General features: G+C 49.1%; 1 protein-coding gene across 4 annotated transcripts in view; it reads right to left on the bottom strand.

Moving 5' to 3' along the window:
- Positions 1-5,108: 5,108 nt before the first annotated feature.
- The window catches only part of SLC7A1 (solute carrier family 7 member 1), a 72,474-nt gene continuing 63,790 nt past the window's right edge, over positions 5,109-13,792 (bottom strand). For all 4 annotated transcript variants that reach the window (XM_079138578.1, XM_079138579.1, XM_079138580.1 and 1 more), the window contains 5 exons: positions 12,229-12,331; positions 10,399-10,616; positions 9,953-10,119; positions 9,311-9,419; positions 5,109-7,812 (listed from right to left, as the gene is read on the bottom strand). In XM_079138578.1, the coding sequence (XP_078994704.1) occupies positions 7,709-7,812; positions 9,311-9,419; positions 9,953-10,119; positions 10,399-10,616; positions 12,229-12,331 (701 nt within the window). In that variant the 3' untranslated portion in view covers positions 5,109-7,708. The remainder of the gene's footprint in view (positions 7,813-9,310; positions 9,420-9,952; positions 10,120-10,398; positions 10,617-12,228; positions 12,332-13,792) is intronic.

Here is a 13,792-nt window from a genome sequence, read left to right as displayed (position 1 = left end):
TGAGATTAGCATCAACTCTCTCCTGTCTGTCCCCTCCTGTGGCTGATTTAGAGCAGTCAGAGGAGACCTCTGAAATCAACCCATTATTTGTCACCTTGTCTCCAAGGAGCCTTGGAGACTAGCTATCCTGTACTGGAGACCTTGTATCATCTCAGAGATAGAGATGAGTTAAGTGCAGGTAGGGACCCAGGAGTTGGGTGGCTTTCCATACGCAGGTGTAGTTGAAGGTCATTTGCAAAGCTGGTGCTTCATCAGTGCACCAGCATCAAGCATTGAATGACACCCGTCCTCCCATTCATTGATCAGAAGGTGAGGATCCCACCCACTCCTGAGGCTGTATCACATGTTTAAACAGAAGCACACCACCATGACCACCACTACCATCACTACCATCACCGCTATCCACCATCACCATCATCACCAGCACCACCAACACCAACCTCACCAGCACCACCAACAGCATCACCACCATCAACCTCACCAGCAGCAACACCACCATCACTACTAGCCACCATCACCATCATCACCAGCACTACCACCACCATCACCGAAGACTGGCAAGCCATTCTGGTTGTGAAGACAGGAGGAGTTAATTCACTTAAATTACATTTGCCAAATATCTTTTTAAAAGCCAGTCTGCTGCTCTCAAACCTCTTGACCCAGACCACATAAAAACGAAAGTGAAAGACACCTGGGGTTTAAGAACGCCAGATTCTGTCATTGCCATCTCAGCAGGGAGATGCCATCCATTTGCTTCCTGTGGCTGGATGCGTTTCCAGCACCAGCCAGGTAGGAATGCTCTGTAGCTCTGAACACCTGTGTGTGTGAGACCCTCCTGGGAACCCCTGCCTTCTTTCCTCTTGGGCACTCAATGCACAACCTGAGCAAGTCCTGTAACACAGCTGCTGTCTCTGCCTGACGACTGCTTATTTTTCTGCACCCGAATGAATGCATCAGGAAGCAGTCTTTTCTGCCTTCCTCACTGCACTAGGGGAAGATCTCACGCCTGTTGTGGAGAATTTAAAAGCATTGCTGGCAGTGGCCCCCTAACCCCCAGCATGGCTCCTGCCTACTTCCCTACTCATCCTCAGTCCTCTGGGATTAAGGGTTTGGCCTTGCTGAGAGGCCAAGGAGTTTGCTGGAGCTGTTCTTTCCATTAGCAAAGATGCTGTCTGTTTTACTCTGGAAGCTTTTCTTCAGATTGTATTTTTTACAGCTGTACGTATGGCTTGGTAAAACTAAACAAATTCCACTGGAAGGGGCAGACATGCTTATCTACAGTTGGTTCCAATTCTCCCCACTGCAACCCCTAATGCTGCCCAGGTCTGCGTGGTGGCTGAAGGGTTTGAAAGGCCAGGGCAGTCCCCTGTGCCATAGTTCCATAGGATTAGTGAGCCATTTGGAGGCATCTGAGCCATTTGGAGAAATGCTGAGCCATTTGGAGGCAGCTTTTGATTCACCAGAAGCATTTCATAATAGAACTATGTGAGGAAAGGTTTGCTTAGGTGAAGTCCCCTTAGTACCGCAGATTGGAATAGCTGCACAAGGGCTTGAGGAGCCCCAGTGTGTTTTCTAAGAAATTGCTGAAAAACTGGAGCGCCTTTCCAGGCTGCCTTGCAGCACCCAGCAGCAGCCACTAGATGGCAGTGTGGCTGCAGGAACCAGGGTCCTCCATGTGCTTGGCCCAAGTCATGCCCAGTCCAGAGGTTGCCTTCTTACTAGACACAGACATCCAGGAACAAGGTGTGCCCTATGCCCGTGCCCATTCCCCAATTCCAGGATGCACTGAGAACTCTCTGGGCTGCTTTATGAAGACAGCCCATTTCGTAAAACGATTTGGATGCCGGTTCTTTCCTCCCTGTAAGTGGTGTCTAACAGTAATCACACTGGGGGTGGCAGGTACCCTATCTTCCTGGGACACACTGCACATCCTTGCTTTCACACTGCCTGAGCTCTGGGCTATAGTTCCTTATGTGGCCAAGTTAAACAAAATGTGTGCATAGTACCCCAGCACAGATTCGCATTAGATAGTTCTGATCATAAACATGATGGGCACCAGAAAAGAGCAGCTTGCTGCCCTTCCCTGTTCAGCCCCCTGCGTGTCTGCTCTAGTGCTATCCATCAGCTGAGCAAACTCAAAGGTTAAAACTTATCTTCCAGGCAACCGGTCTTCCAGTATGAATCACTGTGCTCAATGTCTGGGAATTAAGACCCACTTGGCGGAATTTGCCTTCTGTGCAAAAAAAAAAAAAAAAAAAAAAAAAAAAAAAAAAAAAAAAAAGTGTCCTTTCTCCAGGAAGCTGGAGGAGTGGGATATTGATCATTAGAATAGCTTCAATCCTGCCTCCAGCTCCTCTATGCCCTGCATGCACACCACTCCCCCTAACAAAATAGTGTGCTTGTCAGCCAATGCGTCAGTGGAGAGACTTCTGCTGAGTCCCATGCCCTCCAGTATTCGCCCAATGGCTGATGACTTCTGGAACCCCAAATCTAAGCCAGTTTGGAGAGGAAGCAGAAAGAAGACACAAGTGTGGGTCTGAGGGATTCCCTAGCTGAGGCTCAGGTGGTTGGGATGAGGATTCCCCCACTGGCTGCAAGAAAATGAGGCCATGTGATTAAAACCATTGACTACGGGAAAGCAGGAAGATTCGGAAGGAGCCGAGATTTGTAACCTTCTACCGTGGGGCACGCTTCGGAGGGACCCAGCCAGGAGCTGCTAGAATTCCTGAGATCACACAGTATACATGGAAGCCATAGACAGAATTTATTAGAATTTGCAGAAGCATGAGATAATGTACCACAAAATAGTTTGATTTTACAACATAAAGTATGGTAGGAAGTTGTCAATGTACAGTGTAGTCAGCAAAAAGAAAAAACAGAGCAGTTTCACATTTTTTCTAAAGGTGATAGATGACACCTGCACTTGTCCTTAAAATAAAATAAAATATAATATAATAAGAAAACAGGAGGGGCCCAGCAGAGACCAACCTGATTTACAGTTTGCATCAGAATCTAAATCTAATATCACCATTATAAGAAACTATAAGAAAACTATTAGAAAAATAGAACATCAAACAAGCAAAAAATATCATACAATTTACATAATAAAAAACACACAACTCTTTTGTAATGGCTCCATATTCAGTAGAAGAGAAAAACTTACTGGAGAAACCACAGCTATTCAGGTTTGATAATAAACCAACCCTCATTAGTATCATGACCCTTTGTGATCCTTAAACCCATTGAAGCTAAAAGGCACAACGGAAGCAGGAAATGTATCTTAAATATATATTATAACTTCTCAAATGGGAAAATAAGTCCCCAAACTGAAAAAGTTTGTCATCGAGAAACACGAAATCATATACCTTGTTAATAAATTAACAAAGTCTGAATGCATCTTCCCAGCCCTGCTTCCTGACCCTGCTGGACACATCAATACCCTGAGAACATCTGCTTGAACAAGGTCTCTCGTCTCACGTGGGTTTTCAACCGGCAGGCAGTTCAACTGTTAACAGGACAGTCCTGGAGGGTTCCTTGGTAACTGTGCCCAGAGCTCCTTGGCCCCGCCAGGTCCCTCTGGGAAGAGAGCCTGTGGCTCAATGAAGCAATGGGCACAAATAGGCTCTGGATTAGAGTGACGAAGATGAAAGCTGGGTGACTTTGTCATAAGAATCCATGAGGCACCATAACCATCACGTCACCTGGAGTGCAGCATCTTGCACCACTGCCTCAGTGAAGCATCTCATGACCCCGCAGAGTCTGACAAGATGTCCTTCTCCCTTGGGAGCCTCACGTAGACACTCGTTATGATGGCAAACAGATGGGGTTTGAATCATGCACAAGTCTACACACCATATCCTCAGTTCCATCTGAACTTGAACTCTGTAAGTTTCGCACAAGCATCACACATCCTCTGCCCAGCAACTCCCGTCCTGGGAGTTCAGAAGCTCACCAGAGTGTGGACCTGAACACCCTCCTCCACCCTCCACCAACACACCCGAGGACGGGTGCCCTGACACTTGGTGTCCTTACTTACGCTGTTGGCTCTTTGGTGCCAACAGAACTGTCAGCTCCTATTAGCAAGAAGAGTGTCAGTGAACACATTCAAGTCAGACAAGGCGGGCCCCGTGGGGAGCCAGGAACACTCCAGCGCAAGCCCCGTGTCCAGCAATGCAGGTCCTTGCCTGGAAGGCTGCTGGGGCCTCTGCGGGGCCTCTCCACACTTGCTCCAGGAACCCAGGCTCCTGTCCAGCACTCCCAGCTGTCTCCAAGCCTCACCACGTTAGGCGAGAGCCCACGGCCAATTCAGAAGGCCTGCTCGGCATCAGGGTCAGGGGAACGAGGCTCCCAGCTCCTGCAAGAAGTGCAGTGAGGCGCAGGCCAGGCTGCAGGTCTTCTCTGTGGCCCTGCGTGGCATGCCAAGGGTTCAGGAGGGGCGCGCAGGGCCCTGGTCAGGAAGGCAGGTGAGGTCACAGGCAGGGGAGTGACCTGTGGTGCCCAAACCACTGCTTCAGCACTTGGGACTAGGTGACCAATTGCCAGAGAGAGATAAGGGATCCAATGGAGTTTCTGCTTTTGCAAAAACCAAACCCCAAAGTGGGGATAGCTCTGAGCAATTCTGACAACAGTGCAAGTTTAGCGGTCTTTCTGAGATGGCCCAGGAGAGGGGAGTACACCAGTTTTCCCTCTCAGATTGAAACAGTGTATCCAATCCACAAATGTCTGCCTGAGGGCGTGGACAGGGATTATGGGCATGTGTGCAGACTGAGTCCCTTTCTCTCGTCTCCTCTCCACTCTGGGGACACTCAGGAGCTAGCTGTTGTCCCACCCCATCACCAGGGTCTCCCATCCTGCTTGGGAGTCACCCCTCACCCCTACTCTTCTGCGGAATTCCTGTGGGTTCCCACCATTGGCTTCTTCATGAGTTTGGGCCTGGTACAAGGAAGGGTGCTTACTCATTAAAAATGGGTCTTTCCAAAGTGACTAAATGGGACTGGTGCACAATAAGAGATGACAGAATATTCTGCAGGATGGGTGTGTCTTTAGAATGTAAGCAAGTCCTGACTGTGTAGGTCAATACTGCCCAAGTCCTGAAACGGAGAATGATATTCTTATTTGGACAGGGGTTAAGAGATGTGGAACTATTGGTTCTTTCTCCCTCTTTTTTTTTTTTTTTTTTTTTTTTTTTAATTTCAGGGGAAGGAATGAGGGATGTTATAAGGAAAAGTCCAAATACCACTACATATATCACTGCCTCTGTCACACACAAAAGTCCCCTGGCAAATGCACACAATCTTAATAAAAGCAATGAACTATTATTCATGCAAGTCATCCTATGTGTCCTTTTCTGACGGAGAAATTGTTCCTCCAACAAGGGAGAGGGTACAGGGGCACCACAGCCCCCCCACCGCCTGGTCCCTGTGAGCTACTGTGTGGCACCCAAGTATCTGATTGTGGAAAAGAGGATATATCGGCAGTTGTCAGCATGTCCCTGTGACGGGAGACTGTGGACGATCAAACCCCAAAATACCCCTCTCCACTGTGTAGACAGATGACTGATACAGGCTGCCGGCTGACACGTCAACTGGCACAGACTATTGGACACTGTCTTGAACAAAAATTTCAGCCAGAAAAGCAGTTAAGAGAAAAAAGAATGCTTTCTCCCTACCACCTCATTGCTCACCCTCATTCCTTTACATTCTCTTTGCCTATGGAGAAAATAACCGGGAAAAAAAAAAATCAGGCAAACAAATACCTAATAGGTCCTAAGAAGACAACAGACAACTAAAATCCCCAACAAAATAAGTTAATATTTATCAAAATATTTTACAGCACCAATCTACATAAACTTAAATACCTTTCTTTGGAAACCCAACTCTCAGAGTCTTAGGATACTCGCTCTGGATCGTTCACAGATGCTATTTGGAATAAAGCTTCCAGCAAGTGGTCAGAACTGGGCACAAATGCCCAGCCCTTGGTCACTGGGTCCATTGGCTGACCTGGTCTTTTAGCTGCTTCATTAATTTTTTCTAATTTTTTGTGTGTGTGGTGCTGGGGCTCAAACTCAGGGCCTCATGCATGCTGGGCAAGAGTTCTGCCATTGAGCCAAACCCTCAGGCCAGTTTCACTAACGCCTGCATCTCTCTAAGAACCTCCTGGAACAGAAGGGAAAAACAAGTGCCATCAATTGATCAAGTTTCTTTCTAGCAGATTTGCATCAACGGCCAGGCAGGAAAGAAACAGGAGTCTAAGCTTCAAAAGCAGCGGTCACTTCTCTGTGGTGTCTAAAATGCTGGCCTCCCTCACACACGGCCAATGCAGGCCCTGTGGGCTCCCCAGTGACACTCTGAATGGAAGCGAGGCTCCATCAGCATCCTTCCTGCGGGCTTCAATCTACAAGGAGTGTGTGAAAATGGTGTTGGTCCCGGGCCCCACCCAGCTGCAGAGGAGGAAACGGAGTGCAGGGTGCAGACAGGAGCCACAGGACACTGAGGTCTCTGCAGCCTTTGGACCACAGAAACACGAGAGCAACAGGACTCCAAGTAGCCTCCCATGCAGACCGCACACCCTGACCCTCGGGCCAATGGCATGTGGTTATTATTTGGCCATTTTCCAAGTTAATGTTAAGCCCCAACTTAATCTGGTGAGTGATTCACAACAACTAACAGGAGGATTCAAACAGACCATGCCAGGGGGCAGAAGGGTCATAACCGCAGACTGAGCTGCCACCTGCTTTGAGAACCTTAAAAGACCCAAAAGACTGATGCCCAAGCACCAGAGGGCAAGACTTAGTGAATGGTAAAGACCCACAGAAGACAGTTTGGAACTCTTCTGAGGACAGTCCTACACGAATACATACAGTCTCGTATTCCAGTTACTCAGGACACATGGCCAGCAGTGACAGGTTCCAGAAGCAGCAGGAACTGTTCCTAGCCTCCGGGGAACAGGACTGGAGAATGTCCCCTGGTCTATGGGCATGCATGCAGGCACGGACAGCCCTCCCCTGACAAAGCCTTCGTTCCCACCGGGAGCCTCCTGTCTTTTGTGCCTGGGACGAACCACCTCCCCTCAGTCCTGCAGCCTGCGTGAGAGGGGTCTGCAGCGGTGCCAGCACAAACCTGCTCAGAGGGCACTGTGGAGAGATGCCCAGTCCTAACAACCCCATCTGGAAGCAACTTGGAGGGCGGGGGCGGGGAAAGTCAAACAGCCCTGTTCCTCTTCTGATGAACTGCTGTCACTTGGCTCGGGGGCAGCACTGCTGGGGACATACTGTTTTGTGGTACTCATCTTGCATCTATGGCCAGCTGTTTGGGGCTAAGGGGGAAATGGCTACTGAAGGTCTGGAGTATGTACGTCTGCAATACCAGAGCAGTCGCCAGGGAGGGAGGCAAGGTGACCTCCCCTCTGCCTGGGGCTGCAGCAGCAAGGTGCCGGCTGGCGAGGAGAGGGGCTGTTTTCTTTGTTCAGAGGGAAGTGAGGAGATATACAACCAACCACAGCCAAGTGGCTCTGGCCAGGGAGCTGTCTGGAGGAGGCTTGGCCTCAGGCGCTGGCTGCGGCTGCAGTTCAGTTAGCTGCACCTTTGGTGGCACTGGGGGTGTCGTGGACGTGGGTGGTTCCTGTTACACTGGGAGAGAGTGAGGTGCTGCCAGGTCCTCTGGAGACATCCTTCGGGGCTGCCACCAACTCTGGCCAGCGGGGCTGCATGTCACTTGCACTGGTCCAAATTGCCGTCAGGAGTCCTTGCCTGGTCAGTGGCCAGGGACGCCTCCTCGCTGTGCCACAGCCCATAGCCGAAGTAGATGACGAAGCCTGTGGGCCAAGAGCAGAGCAGAGGTGTGAGCAGGGTGGGCAGGCTGGGCTCAGGGGCAGAGGGCTACCGGGGCTGACATCTGCATCCGGAGAAACACATGGCACGTCACATAGGGTCAGCCAAGGCCACTGTCTTGCTTCTACTATGGCAAAGCTACCCACGTCCTTCCAGGTGTCCTCATACTGCACCTTCCTGAGCCGCCTGGGGGAGGCCCCGTGGGGAGCCTCAGGCCCCCAGCTTAACCCCTAGTGAGATTTTCAGCAGGTTCCTGGCTTTCTGCCTGGACAGTTTTTTCTACATAGTGACCATCTGACTGCAGATGACATTTCACTGAAACCTACTTAACCTGAAAATCCAGCATCCAGGACGCCAAAGGTTGGTGGTGGGGCCTGGAACCTGTGCTTCTAGTCACCCACCCAGGGTCTGGCCAATGGCCACAGGGTCACCTGGTGTGGTTGACACAGGGGAGGAGAACTAAAGGAAGGACTCAGCAACCAGAAGCTCAGGAAATGACCTCACAGGGACTTCTACAGGGGTGGTGGGCCACAGCAAGTGGCCACAGTGGCCTGAAAGCAGCTGTCCTAAAAGGTGCTCCAGAGAGTCTGTCTAATCACATAGGCGAGGTGTCGCAGAGGAGGACCCGTCCCTTGGACCTGAGGGGAATATACATCCTTGAGAAAAAGTGCCACTGGTGAGCCCGGGGACACCAAGAGGCACCAGCTGTCTTTCTACAGCACCTGGACCCAGGGCTGAGAGTCTTGGCAAGGACACAGCCCTTGGGGGCAAGGGTCAGGGCCAGTCTCCTGGGCATCAGCACAAGGACTCAGACACTGAGGAAGGAACTAGGTTGAGCTCCTCCAGTTCCCAGGATTAGAGGCCACAGGGAGTGGGACACGGCCCTCGAGAGGGTCTGCTGACACCCAAGCAGCAGACCTCCAGACTAGCCGGCCCTGGGCATTGCACGTCAGGAACAAGAGAACGAGTCCTGTCAAGAGCCTCACACCCTGGCAAGACCTTCCCCAAGCTCTGAAGTACTGTCCTTCCCCGAGGAAGACACTGTTGTCAGTAGAGGATCCAGCAGAGACTGGCGACACCCGCACCTGCCAGAATCTGAGTCCCACACAGACCCAGAGAGAGCCAGGCTCGGGAGGTAGAGTCCAGATTCTTCCGACTGGAATAACTGGTGCCTTATCAACAACACTCAGAGCCTTGGGCTTGGTAATCCCCAGCCCCAGCTGACGAGCTGAGCAATACTCTCAAAATGAAAAGGATCAAAAAGGGAGAGGAGAACCCACAACCTACCAGGGGTACAATATTGTTTTAGAGAAAACTGCAGATGACATGTGTTTCCTTGTGTTATGAAATTTGGAATGAAGGAGGCTCTGTGACATTAACCACTCAGCCAAGGAGCAGGCAAGACAAGTGAGCAGGCCTACACAGGCCTAAGGGCAAGGGGAGGCCCCAGGAGAAGGCGGCAAGACCCCTGAGCTAACGTACCTATGAGCATCCACACTGCAAACCGGACCCACGTGCCCTGGTCCAGCTGCATCATGAGATAGATATTCACAAAGATGCTCAGGACAGGGAGCACCGGCAAGAAGGGGACCTGCAGAGATAAGAGGCAGTGTCAGATCCTGTGTGTGGTGACTCCAACACGCATCCCCACCCCTCCAGTTCACATACAGAAATGCCCACCAGCAAATCCTAGTAGGTGGAAGTTGGGTTCCAAGGCTACTAATGGCCAAAGTGAACTTGTTTCTGACATTCCTCTCATTATTCTTCTGCTAAAGAAAGGACTAAAAGAGGCATTTCCACTTTATCTCTAAGGTTGAACTATTTTATGATTTGTATAATCTAAGAATATAGAAGCTGTGCTCATCTCCAAGGGTTGGAAATGACATGCAATCCACCAGGACATTTACAAAAAGTCCCCATGGACGAGGTGCACCCCACCACCTGAGAGTCACGGCCTTGCTCAGCAGACATCCTCTGTGTCCTAAGGGTCCCTGCCCCGTTCCCCAAGAACAGCTGGCCAGAGCCACACTCTGGAGCGGCAAGATCTAGGTCAGCCTCCCAGCAGGACCAGGTCTGCCACCTAGCAGGAGGGTCCCCTCAGGTCTATTAGGCTGAGGTGCTCACCTTGAACGAGAGCTTGGTTTTGCTCTCGGACTGCCTCCAGATGATGCCCGTAACCATCGCACAGAGGACAGCAGATCCTGCCACCACAAAGATCGCCCATGGCTCCCCATTGCTCAGAGCCTCCCTTCCAAGCACGGCCACCATGCATAAAGTGATGATAAGAATAGCTAAGAGGGAGAGAAACAAGAGAGGTACAGTAAAACCAGTTCTCAAGTTCCCACAGGTACCCTCGTTCTCCCCAAAACTTGTCCAGAGGGAGCCTCCATTTCTGTGGCATTAACTGCAATTAGGACATAAAAACTGAAGTCACAGTCTGTTAGCAAAACACATATTCATCTTCTCTGGCAACTCCCCCCGACCCCACGCCCCCTCCCCATTAACAAGAAACCCTGCAGAGTCGACAAGCAAGAACCCAGACCTCTTACAGGGAAGAGGCAAGCTCTTACCTATGAGGCCAGCCGAAATGTTCACAATTAGCCCAGACAACTTGGAAGGCTCCATGTTTTTGGGTGACAGTATGGTTTTCAAAGAAAACTTCTCTGCTTCTGGTAAAAAGCCTGTCTGGGAATCACTGGTGCTCACCAGTTCATTCTGGTCGACGTGATCTAGCTCGTCAGTGGTTCTGGCCATCTGGTACACTAGGTTAGGCTGTTCTGGCTGATACCTGGGGAGAGGTGCATGGGGCATGATCATTGTACCAACTGAACTTCTCAGCAAGTCTTCAAAGGTGAATTGCCCAAGACATGAGGCATGAAATGGAACAGAGATAGTCAGAATGGTCCAGAGACCGGGGACTTCTTTCAGCTTCTGGGTAACACCCTCTATGTCTCTGTTTTGGGGGAACATGATCTCCACTGTAAGGCAGCTCAGTGGAACGTCCCAAGAGTTTCTCTAGCTCTGTGAAGTAGAAGTAGCCCTTGAATGTTAAGATATTAGGCCACTTCCTGCAAAACCATGGTTGCAGGGAGCTAAGAGTTTGGACAGAAATAGAAAGCAATAACGCTAGAATCCTATTTGGTGCAGAGAGCCAGAGAATCATGTCTGCAGGCTGATGGATTTGAGAAATTCTGTTTGCGTGACCTAATTGGATCAATTTATTCTAAAACTCCAAGAGCCTTGGAGTAAATAACTCTACAGAGCTGGGTGAAGGACCAAGCCTGAGGCCTGATTTCCAAGACAGGAGCTACCTGCAAGAAAAGCATCTGTTTTAAATGAGGTTCCTTATCTTCCTGCCCCAAATGAACACAGTACAAAAATCTCTTCCATAGCTTCAAAAAACAGAATGCCTTTTGAATTATTTTGCATACAATCAATTCTTAGAGTGGGCAATAAAGATAGTTGACCATTTTTGCACTGAGTCACTTGTATAACACGACTTGGTCAATTAAGAAAGTGAGGGAACTTCTGAGAACATTCTAGTGTTGTGTCAAGGGAAGGAAGGAATAAGAGGCATGCAGAATAGTTTTAGCTGATTCTACAAAGCCACTGCTGAGGCTCAGCCCAGGTCTTAAGTAAATTAGGTGCTGAGTACATCAGAAATGGAACCAATGGCCTCGCAAGTATCAATACCTAAAAAATGAGGAGGCTCTTGCTGGGTGACCAACACTGGAGTCTCCATGAGCACATGTTCTCAAAACGAGTGCCTTCTGGGCCATCCCTGAAACAAAGTACTGTCTCCCCAAAGCAAAGGAAAACTGAAGCCCAGGCTGTGCTTTGGGAGGGGGTAAGAAGTGCAAGCACCAAGCCTGGGCCCAGGAGTCATTTTACTGTGACTGTCCTCAAGATGGAAAGAGCCGGAACCTGGAAGGTGTCCCTGAACATCAGCCTAGGCCACCACACCAAGCAATGGGCTTCATCTTCTCAGCCACGGTGCATCCAGCTCCAGGAGCATCACACTGTTCCTTGGATTCTTCCAGTGCCCTCCAGGGCCAGTGCCCGGTCTCCTCTGTCTCAAGAACTTGGACCAATTGCAGTCATTACCCTAACCTTCAAAAACTCTGATCCCAGGATCCAGACCCAACAGTGGGGCTGAGAACCCATCTTATCTTCTTAACGTCTACCCAGAAAAAACAAGGGCACAAGATTCAGGGAGATCAGGGCCACCCTGACAGTTTTCAAGGATGTGTTTCCAACTACCATGCCACATGCTTTCCTGGCAGCTCCCAAAAGAGCTGTCACCAACCTAAAAGTCACACCACATTAGCCTTTTATTAGGACTGTTAATGGCTATCACATGCACCCACATTTTTCACGGAAGATGGAAACGCCGTACATACCGTAAGACTAAAACACAGGCAGCCACCAAAGAGTAAGCCAGGAGAGTGCCAATGGACATGAGGTCCACCAAGTCCTTCAGGTCAAAGAGAAAGGCCATCACAGCTGGGGAGAAGACAGACATCAGGATCCATGGATGGCCCTTTGCACATGTCAATAGCCAGGACCACCACCCACCTGTGATCTAGGGCACATGAGGGGCACTGCTTTTATTCCCAGCCCCAACCCCAGTCTTTCCAAAGAAAGATCTGCTTCAAGGGAAGACAAAGTTCAGGATTAAAACATATAGGCAGTTTTCAACAGATGGTAATAATAACGCACAATAATAATTAACATTTGTGTAAAAAGTACTTTTATCCTTTTTGATTTCCATTGATAAACTTTGCAAGGCCAGCCCTACACTATAGATGAAGAAACAGAAGTTGAGAGTTCAGGAGACTTATCTAAGGTTACACAGCTAGTGAATGGAAGTGCAAGGATCTGAAGTAGGTTCCTGTGACAGAGTCCTCCACACTGTACTGACTTACAGATAGCCATGTCAGTCCATCTGTCCATTAATTATCCATCCACCTATCATCCACCCACCATCCATCCAATTGATCATCCATCTACCCATCATCCATCCAATCAATCAATCATCCATCCACCCATGATCTATCCACCTAACATCCATCCAATCAATCATCCACCCATCCACCTGGCCATCCATCCTCCCTCCTCCCCTAGTCAATCTTTCTTCTATCCATCTATCATCCATTTATCACCCATTCATCTGTTCTCCATCCAGCACTGTGACAGTCACTGTATTCTAGGTATGCACCACTAAACAGGGCAGATGACAACAGAAATGGGAGGCAGCAGAGTTCCCAGAGGCAAGTCTGGTGCTCTGGGAGGACTCACAGGGGCCCCTAACCTAGGCAGGTGAACAGGGAAAGCAGAGCTATTCTTCACGTTAAATCACTTCACATGGGAGAAACTTGGAAAAGCTGTTTTTCCAAATATCAGCCCTGTCATCATATCCCTGTTGCCTCAAGAAGAATCAAACATGCATGCTTGGACTAGGCCTGTAGCTCAGTGGGAGAGCACTTGCCTGGCATGCACAAAGCACTGGGTTTGATCCCCAGCACTGCAAAATAAAATTAAAAACAATTTTTTTAAAAAAGTGTGCTTTTTGAAAATCCTTTATAATTTCTATAAGACATGTGTCTGTTTATGTCAGCAAACATGTCAAGTTTCCCATTTAAAAAGTAACTTGGCAAGACCTACTTTGGGATATTTTTCAAATAGCATGCAATCAACACAAGTTAAAACATAAACGTGAAAACATTATTTTCCACAAATATTTCTGAAGCCCCACAAATGCCACACAAATTTAGATTGAGGATAAATAATAGGATTAAAGAGCAATGAAGTCCTTCTGGATAATTAGAACAGTATTCAATTGTGCATGCCATAGATGCCTATGTTCCTACTCACAGAGAAACCCAAGACAAATTTCTTCCATGTGAGGTGACTTCAGAAAACCAAATACTTATCACTCTTGCCAAATGAAGAGAAAAGCAAATC

Source organism: Sciurus vulgaris (genome assembly GCF_902686455.1).
Source record: "Sciurus vulgaris genome assembly, chromosome: 4".
Taxonomy (NCBI): Eukaryota; Metazoa; Chordata; class Mammalia; order Rodentia; family Sciuridae; genus Sciurus; species Sciurus vulgaris.
The sequence above is the reverse complement of the archived record's forward strand: the minus strand, read 5'-3'. Positions and strand labels throughout refer to the sequence as shown.